We start from the raw sequence: 10252 nt of genomic DNA on the forward strand, positions 1-10252 counted from the left end.
GTCTATCTGGTTTCCAGGAAACGATTTACAATGTAGAATTCCCCTGATGAAAAATAAACAGACTTTCAGCTTTTGCTAAAGTGGGGAGGAAAAGGATGACCTTCAGGGTTTATGTTGCTCTTTGCCAAGATCAACTTTTCCTATCTCAGAAAGATGGAAAGCAAAACCTTCCTTTCCATTTCTTGTTTCTTAGGCCATCTTCTGAACTGTCCCCACCTGCCAGTCCTAGAACTTGCAATACTAAGGTTATAAAAAGGTTGTGGTAGACCATCCTGAAGTTGTCAGGTGAGCTAGGTCGCTTTGTAAATACTGGACAGATTTGGGACAGCATAATATCTCTTGGATATATACAACAGTTTTGATCAACAGTATTATCACTGATATGTCATTAATATGTAATTAGTTTTGTTCTTTATATTGGGGTAAATGTACCCTTTCATTTATATTTTTTTTGCCATGGTATTGCCTAAGCAAGAGATTTAATCCCCTGACTTAGTTCATTTGGGGGAGTTGTTGCTGAGGAAGCCTTGTCTCAATTTGTCCCTACCTGGAAAGACTTACAGGTTAAGCCCATTTCTAGGCAGCTCCATTCGTTTTTTTTTATGAAGAATTTTAAACTTATGTTTAATTTTTTACTATATTTTTTAAATTTTATGTCTGTGTTGATGGTGTTTTGGTTTTCTGAAGGATAAGCCTTGATTTTTTTTCTGTGCGCAACAAAGGGTGAGATTTTGTTTTTAAACCATCAATGTCGTCGTTGATGGTAATTATGGGACAAATGCACCACCAATAGAGGCTCAGAGTCATTATATTGTGTGAATGTCCCTTATCTGTGATGGACTGGCCACCCATGCAGAGCATTAGACTCCAGCTCCCTGTACTGGATAGAGGAGTAAGAAAATGAATGAATGAATGGATGGAATGGTTCTTACCAACATCTTTGAGAGACAGCATCATCACAGTCACAGAAAATCTGCATTCTGTGTAACATTTTCATTAGAATATCCAGTGGCACCAATTAAGTACCATAATATGTGAATCATTTTATGGATAATTTTTTCAGTGCTTTCAGCAAGTACGGTAACTGTATGCCTGTATAGTTATCTATCTGACTAAAGCCCAGTCTTATTAATATAATCCGTTTTGACACACTATTCACATTTAACAGCATTAGCACATGTTGAGTAAAACATTAGAATCTGTTCACTTGCCCCTGTGCTCCCTGTATGGCCATATGTTGACAGTTGTGCAGAAAGATAATAATAATAATAATAATAATAATAATAATAATAATAATAATAATAATAATAATAATAATAATAATACTTCACTCAAACTGAGCTAATGTGCATCCCCACCAGGATGATGTGACGGCAGCCATAGTGCGCCACACCACACAATAGCTATTAGTGGGGAGGAGAACAGAGTGATGAAGCCAATTCATAGATAGGGATTATTAGGAGGCCATGATTGGTAAAGGCTAACGGGAAGTTTGGCAGGACAATGGGATAAGACTCCTACTCTTTTAAAAAAACACCATGGTATTTGTCATGTCCACAGATAGTCAGGATCTTGGTCTTACATCTCATCCGAAGGACTGCGCCTTTTTTCACTTTAGTGTCCCATTACTGTACTGAGGTATTAGGACCCACACAAACCACAGGGTGAGTACCCTCTACTGGACACCTCTTCCAGCAGCAACCATAGCTTTCCCAGGAGGTCCCCCATCCAGGTACTGGCCAGGCTCACACCTGCTCAGCTTCAGTGGGTTTCCAATTGTGAGTTGTAGGGTGATATAGCTGCTGGCCGATATTGGAAGTATTTGTCTCATGTGTTGGAGCTCATAGCATTGTGTGAAGATATTGTCAATATCATTCCAAAATGACTTTTTTTTTCCTTCTGAAATATACAAATCAAATAAAAAATTGCAAACACACTATATGTGTCACAAATACGTCTTACACTTCTGTGGAAATCTATTCAAAGGTGATCGTACTTCACAACAGCTCTGAACCCGTTTTATAGTTGCATATTTTATGGCCTTTAAAATATGATTTATGTGGGATACCATGTAAATATGTTTTCATTAAGATGACATGCAAACAATTAATAAAAAAGGTATAACAGGAAAATAATGCGCAACATTAAGTTTTCCTTTGTCAAGCATACAAAAATGGGCAGACATCCTCTATTAACCATGATGCATACTTTTGCTGACAAATCTTTAGCTATTGTCACTTTAGATGTTCAATCAGTTCCTAATAACTCTGATACAGAGACAAATTGGATTCGGAGCTTGTTTTGTATAACTCACTCATGTAAAAATGAGGCTAACAGTACCCACGAAAGGAGATACAAATGCCATGGATGCAGAATTCTTAATAAAAGTTTGGCTGTGCTGAAGCTTTAGGTAGGTTGGATTAAGTACAGTATAGAGATTAGAAACTGTATTTATCATTGTGCTGCGGATGAGGCTGCGCCCATCCTGCAAGAGAGACCAATAAGGGATCAATGCTGAAGCTGGCTTTAGTTAGCAGACCAGTGAGTAGGTACTGGTGATGGTTCTGGTTGCTAAACGGGGGGGGCTGGATAATGAAGAGAGAAGCGGGAACAAAGAGAATTGCAAGGCCGCTAACAGAATCGAGCTTGAAAATGGTGAATGCAAATACCTTCACCTGACTTACCTATATCTGTATTGTTCCTTTTGAGGTAAATGGAGAAACAGGGATAATGTTTTGGGGGGCATTTGAAGGACGCTTTAATGACATTAGCAAATGGACCCAGGAAAGAAGAGGTTTGGGACCTCAAAGAAGCGGAATGACCAAGAACCCCAAAATACAGAAGCAGAACCTTTAACTGTGGTACGTGGTGAGAGTTATTAAAGTTGATTAGGCTCTGCATCCATGCAGTAGTGTAATATGATTAATCATTGCGAATGAAATTCCTTAATGAAGAATTCTGCACTGCTGAAGACGTTAGCACATGGTTACTCACTATTGATTGTGAAAGCGTAGTGTGTCAGAAGGAATGGCTGTCTGAGTAATTGGTAGTGGACACAGGATGAGATACAAAACTGTTTTCAGAGAAGGATTTCATAGAACAAAGTGTCATTCCGTGTAATTCCACTTTTATTTCATACAATTGGATGGATACCGACAAAGATGAATGGAAATATGGTTTTAATATATTATTTTTTCATTTATAATATTTCAACTCAGGGCTCAAATATGAAGTCAGTGTTCAACTCGACTGAGTGAAGATCTGGTTTCAGTTTTGAGAACATACTGTTTTTTGAAGAAAAAAAAGCTTTTTTCATGGCATGTTTTAGAATTTTATAGGTGGTGATCTGTTTTAATGTAGAGCAATAACACCTCCCTGAGCCCTGTCCACCTCAGGTCTAACAGGTGAAAACTGAATGACTAACATTTGAAGAAAAAATTCAACAGTGCAATACATCAACAGATTTATTGGTCAAGGAGAATAGGTTTAAATGGAAGTTCTGTTACAATTGTGTCCCACCCCCCAAGGGAAAAGAGGGTGGACTTGGAGGTGTTACGGACCCAAGAGCAAGGGTGTCACAGTCCACAGGAGAGGCCGGTTCATTGCAGGTGAACACTGAACAGGCCCAGATACAGCAGGGCTAGCGTGACGTGAGACTGTCCGGGAAATCTGTGTCTAGGTTCCAGGAGCAGAGGCCAACTGGGATGTGGAACTCTCCACAGGTATTTCTGGATTGGTATTTCATTGGACTGTCCAGATTTCTAGTGGCGTTTCCCGGAATTCCCCGGGACGCAGGCAGTAGAGGAGTGAAGGGATGACAGCTGCAGGACGAGAAAAAGCCACCAGAGTGAAGATATTTGCCTTTTCCAGGATGTAGAGCAGAACAGAGGGGTCCAGCCTTCAAGGCTGGGCAGGATGTTCCAAGTCGGGCTGGTCATTAGGATGGTGCCTGCTCTTTGCGGGGCCTCCTGCTGAGACCAGGCAAGCACCGTCAGGGCAGACAGGGGAGGCACGCCAGAGGCCCGGCCGAAGGTATCATCTGCTGAGGTCTGTGTGAAAAGCTGAATCCCAGCCTCTAGCCCACACTCAGTGGCTTGAAAGCTCTGGACAGCACAGCCGCGGGCAGTGCTCTCAGTTGGAGCCCAGATGGGGCAAAGAAACTGGAAGGCAGGAACAGAGGGACTCCACTGGGAAGCTGTAAGGTGGGACGGGAAGTGAAGTTCATGCCAATGTTGAATGGCAGAGAAGAGTTTAAATAACTCAGAGCATCTGCTGCCATTTGACTTCTCAGCCAGGTGTTCTGCGTATCCTCTCTCTACAGCGATCACGGCAGACGGAGGCATGGCCACCGGCTGCTCTACTTGCAATGTGCCCAGCTGAGTGACCATGACCATATCACTTCAAACAGTCAAATTGAAGTAATCTTTTGATTCACAAGGTACTTAAAGGGAAACTGCTATGCTTTTTTTATATTTCAGGGTTAGAAAGAATCAGCATTGATGAGTGCATTTCTAACCACAATAAAAGTAAAACTTGTAAAACATCCAATTTACATCACAAAATATATTACATTTCCCGGCATACCCAAGACCATCGCAAGACGTCGCAAATCATGGGAACTCTAATGCAAGTTTGCAACAACATGACAACTTACAGTACTTTCACAAAGTTTACAATTTAGTACTTAATTCAAAATTTGTAAAAAAAAATTATAACATGAATTAATTTATTTTTTTACCAAGATTTAATGAGAAATTGGGACAGCAGTTCCCCTTTAACAGTGTGCTGAAGTTGCAAAATGAGAAAGCAACATGCTCAGCTTCTTCAGATTAAAACTGCTGCAGATTCTTGCAAATATGCTGCACATCTTTCCAAATCACTTAAGGATAATTAATTAGATAGGAAAAAAGTCCTACAAACTTTTTTTGTAGGAAGGTTGTTTTATTGACGTTTTTAACTTTGCTAACAATATTCTAAATGCTTATTTTAGACTTCATAATGTTTTTGCATGTTTTCCAAACACCATCAGAGTGAATTTAGTTTATTGTGATAAAAAAATTGTATATGTATGACTGTAGGTGTCTCTGGAGCTAAAGAACATGATAAATCTAAAGGAGTCAAGTGTTTTTCCCCAGCCCTCACAGGTTTGCAGTATGAGCTTGTGGTGTAACTTTAGTGGTGGTCAGCAGAGGCTCAGCGAGGTCTCCTGCGGTATTCTGGGAGATGGTGTAGAATCCACCCAGCAGGACCCAGCAGAGTCACTGCAAATACTGACATGGTGAACAATGTTTGCTGTGGAAAAAAAAGAGAAAATATAAATGAATGCCTGTACTCCTTGGTTTACATGGTTGCTGTCTTACATTACTGTATATGAGGAAGGTTATTTTTCAAGAATTATTCAATAACTGAATGATTTGGTAATGCTGTATATGGTGTTGTTTCACTGTGAGGTTGCAATGTTTTCTAGAATCAAAATAAGAAAAGAAGCAATGTATGAAATGCCTTTTTTCTCACAATACATCCACAACACATATTTACTGTATAAGATTAGATCACTTTATTGGCCATATACAATTTCTTGTATTAGGGATTTGTCTTTTCACATACGCCAACATACTCTCCATGAGACACACAGACAAGGAGAGAAGCTTGGGGTCAGAGCGCAGGATCAGCCATTTACATGGCGCCCTGTGAGCAGTTGGGGTTAAGGGCCTTGCTCAGGGACACAACGGAGTAGGATTCTTCTGCCAGCTGCAGGATACAAACCGGCAACCTTTCAGCCACAGGCACAGATCCTTAGCCACAGAGCCACCGCACCACCCTATAGGAAGCTGATTTGAGTCGTTCTGAGACTAATAACAGGAAACACATGAAAAACTAACTTATAATAAATAGTGTCTTTTAGGATTAAAAGCATTGCTACCTGTCACCGCTGAAGTCCTAGGTTCAACTCTTGGAGTACAATCTGTGTGGAGTTTGTATGTTCTCCCCCTGTACGCATGGGTTTCCTCCAGGTCTTCTAGTTTCCTCCCAAAGTCCAAACACACACTGGTAGGATACCTGGCTTCTGGGACAATTGGCCTTGATGTGAGTGTGTGCTCTGTGATGGACTGGCATTCCAACCAGGGTACTGTATATCCTGCCTTGCACCTGTTGCCCCTGCGACCCTATATACAGTAGCATGTATCAGGTTAGTATTGCAAGTTGGAAAATGGATGGATGGATTATAAGTAAAGCACTGCTAAATTCACAGAACCTATTGACTTGCTTTTCATCCAGATCTCAAAATGTTAATTTTATTCAACTTCCTCTAATGTTACGGATATAAAGAATGTTTAAATAATCAACACACCAGCTATTGGATATTTTTTAAAAATTTCCTCTGAAGCGGAACTTAAAAAAACAAGCATATAGCTGTCATCGTTTCCCTTTTTATGCAAGATTTTTTTATTTAATATTCTCTGGCGGTCTGACTTTTAAGTCTTCACTTGAATGTCACAATTCTGTTGTATTTCAAAGAAGGTTACTGTATGTTTAGAGTTGTTTTTCTTTCAAAGAGCTTCACTTCCTTTGTATACATTTCTCTGAACAGAGGATGTGCTCATTAACTATTTCCCAGCTGGGCTTCTGGTTATTTTTTTAATTTACAGATTGTTTCCCCTGTGAACACTAACCATATTATTTCTGTTCTTATCCTGTTCTCTAGTGCGTACTGCACGTAAGGCTGATGGGACATGACCCAGACACTTGGCCTGTAATAGGAACTGAACTGAAATTGAAATCTGGATGAAATTTCCAGATTCTAATAGTTTGTGCTGTCAGTTATTTTCTGTTCCATTGAACACAAGGGATTTATAAAGTTTGTTGTTGCCTTCTAATGTAAATATTTAAATCACAATGGCACAATTTCAAATGCTTAAGGGATGAATTGGCAGGAGAAGGATCTTCAACATCTACCATGCATACCCATGGAGCTTCTAGTCCTATTTTGCCACTAAATGAAGTAGTTTGTGGGGTATTCATCTGTCTTCCCAAATCTGGTCCTCTTGGCCTACACATACTAGAATCATTCTAGCTGAGCTCTCAGTAACATAAGAACCACTGTTTGACCTAGTCCCTTAATTCTATTTCTTTCACATATTAATAGTTATAGATTTTAAGTTAATTATAAAATGTAATAGTTAATAAGTAACTTCCCAAATATTTAGGAGCAGAGAACACTGAAGGAGTACAAGCTAATCAAAGTACCGTATTTGTTCATCAAGAATAGACCATTGTATCATGATCTCCCTAACGAGCTCTAGAGACAAAGCTTATATTTGTTATGTTAGTAAAGCAGAAGCACCACTGATAAAAGACAGCAGGTCCAGATTTCTGCTTTCATTTGATTATGTTACAGTGATTCCCATTGCCCTGGTGCTCCCTGTTTCATTACGCACCATGCATACTTACTCAAATGGCCTTTGGGTGATCATCTGAAGAGTGCAATTTGGAGATCAGCATCACCATTTTCTCATTAGGCTGTATTTCTCTCTCTGGCAGCTGGGACCAGTGGGTCTGCTCTGCTTCAGACATTCTGTGACGCTGCTCTTTATACTTGCACTGTTGTTAACTTGGAGTATATATAAAAACTTGATTTTCCAGAAATTGACCATCCTCACAAACTGATCACATAACAGGAAGTGAATTGGAATCCACCACATTTCTATGTAATACACAGTTTTATCTGAGTCTGTATTGAAAACGCACTAGAATGTACACAAGCGCTTCATTGCTAGCTTCTTACATTTCTCCATTGAAGATGTCCTTAACTGTTGCAGTCAATCGCTGTTGTGGTTAAGTTGCATGATTGTGTCATTTTTAATCAATTTTATTTTTTAATAACATCCTGTGCATACCACTAATTTCTATGAGGGTGCTGACACAGCCATGTATGAGATGTATAATTTATTTCATGTTGCTCATCCTTACATGCTTTTAAGTTGCTGTGTCTGCTTGGTTGGAGGTTTGCTATGTTCATTGTCTGTTGCAGCAACAACAACAATTCTGAAGAAATTGTCAGAAAGTGCACACTGGAGCCAAATTAATGGAACTCTGCAAAATTACATTTTAAGATATTTTAATTACTATCCCATGGACAAGTGGAAGGCAGGTCACGTATTCTCTGTAAATAATCATTTTTGTCATTCTTTTTTTCTGCAGCCCTGTTGGTAATAAGATTTGAAAACCCTTTTCAGAAGCTACTTCACAAATCATATACATGACAAGCTCTCTTTTTTTAAAAGAATATTAGTTCAATGCTTTTCATACAACCCTTACTGTGAGTAGTCATAAATTTTGCCAGATGGACCAGATTGTAGGCTGTATGGCATTAATTCACTAACACTGGTAACAAAATAGACAAGGTAATAAAAACAAGTCCAATATTTTAAGCAAGATATTTACTCAATGAGGAGAAATGACATATCATCAGAATGTTCTTGTCTGATGAAAGTCAAAACAATATTGACCGTCAAGGAGATGCTGACATAATAAAATATGTTATTATTTCCAGCAATCTGTTCCGGAAAGCTGATTATTCTTGGTGAGGACTGTGTCAACTAACCAGAAGCAAAATGGAACATAGCAGAATACCAGTTCCTAGCAGAGTGCAGACAGACAAACACACTCCAGCACACAAGGACAAGCTAGAGACACTTTGCTTTGCCAGTGTGTCTTTGAAAGGTGGAGGGAAAACAGAGGATCCAATGAAAAGTCCAGTGAACATGAGGAGAACATGTTCTGGACTGCCTTCCACACAGAAGGCAGTCCAGCCTAAAAAAAAAAACAGACCAAAGAGCTGTGGGGCAGCAGCATTAGCTGCCAGGCTACAACTCAGCTCTCTCACAGTTTTATTTCCAGCAAATAATGTTCTGAGTACCATTATCTGAACACAATTGAATATCACTGAAACAACCATGAAGGCTGAAAATTGATCAATCTGCCAAAATAATTTAAAATGCAAAAATGAGAATGCCGAAACTACTTAGAAAACGTACCTGTTTGCCCCCTTCTTCCTAACAGTAAGATAACAAAATCACTTTCTACATACAATTATATTAATGATAACTTTAATTTTGCAACATTAGGTGCTGCTGTATCTGCACCCAATAAACCAGTAATTTATTATGGGTTAGCAAGTACTGTTAGATCTTGATTCCAGAGGTCAAAGTCAGACACAATAGATCAGTACATGATGTTTTAGTCAACAATCTTCCAGTACAATGTTTTCTGAACCTCATGGGTTCAAACTGTTATATCACATTAAGAAAATGTTCCTAAAATAATTCAACATAGCATTCCTACCTTCTGCTTCTGTCAGATATTCCTTGTTTTATTTACATTTTATTTTTTTGTGTCTTAAAACATGTAGTTAGTCCAAAAGATTGCAGTGTTTCACATGATTTTCTCTGAAAGAAGAATGTCACTCACCCCTGGTCCAATCTTATCTTTGGGGGGCTTGCTGTAGATGTTGGCTGTCTGTTTAGTTAGTATCTTCTCGCTCCTAAAAAGATGTGCAGCTGTAGTGGGTCCTCTCAGAATGGCAAACATTTTTTCACCCAGCTTTGCCAGGTTTCGATTTCTGTAGTCTGCACACTGGTCTGAGGGATAGTTAAAGACTGGCTTGAACGTCCTGTGGGTCTGAAGACAGATTCAGACAAAACTTAAATCCATCCCTCCAAAGGGAGGAGCCATTGACAGTGTCTGATATACACTATCTCCCTGAAGATGGTCTTAGACTTCTCTAAGCTGCAGATGCCCTTTAAAAAGCAGCTTGACATTCCTTGTTCTAATTTATGACTCTTTGAGACAAGGTTTTGTTATGCAGCTACCTTGCAGCGGTAGGCCGGTATGTTCTCCCTATGTTTGCCTGGGTTTCCCCCAGACGCTCTTGTTCCTCCTACAGTCCAAAGACATACTGGTGGGTTAAATGACTTCTGGGAAAATTGACCCTGGTGCAAGTGGTTTTGTCTGTCTGTCTCCTGTGATGTATCCTGTCTTGCACCTGTTGCTTGCCAGGATAGGCTCCAGCTACCCAGATACCATCTATTGGATGAAGCAGTTAGAAAATGGATGAGTGGATAGATTTTAATCCTAATGTTTAATCATTATGAAACTGGTGTCGGTTGTAGTTGATGTTTCAAACACCGGTCAGGACAGTTTAATTTAAATGTAAAAACTGCTACAATGTTCAATACATTACAATAAACAT

At 39.4% G+C, this 10252-nt stretch overlaps 1 protein-coding gene across 1 annotated transcript; it reads right to left on the bottom strand.

Annotated features, from left to right (window-relative positions):
• Window positions 1–3451: 3451 nt before the first annotated feature.
• Window positions 3452–9668, bottom strand: LOC138240970 (cytochrome c oxidase subunit 8B, mitochondrial). The gene is made up of 2 exons (XM_069192946.1): window positions 9472–9668; window positions 3452–5292 (listed from the first exon to the last, which is right to left on the bottom strand). Exons 1-2 carry the CDS (start codon window positions 9589–9591, stop codon window positions 5194–5196), a joined length of 219 nt encoding a protein of 72 aa, XP_069049047.1. The 5' UTR covers window positions 9592–9668; the 3' UTR covers window positions 3452–5193.
• Between the last annotated feature and the right edge of the window lie 584 nt (window positions 9669–10252).

The sequence above is a fragment of the Lepisosteus oculatus genome, chromosome 8, assembly GCF_040954835.1.
Source record: "Lepisosteus oculatus isolate fLepOcu1 chromosome 8, fLepOcu1.hap2, whole genome shotgun sequence".
In the NCBI taxonomy this organism is placed as follows: Eukaryota; Metazoa; Chordata; class Actinopteri; order Semionotiformes; family Lepisosteidae; genus Lepisosteus; species Lepisosteus oculatus.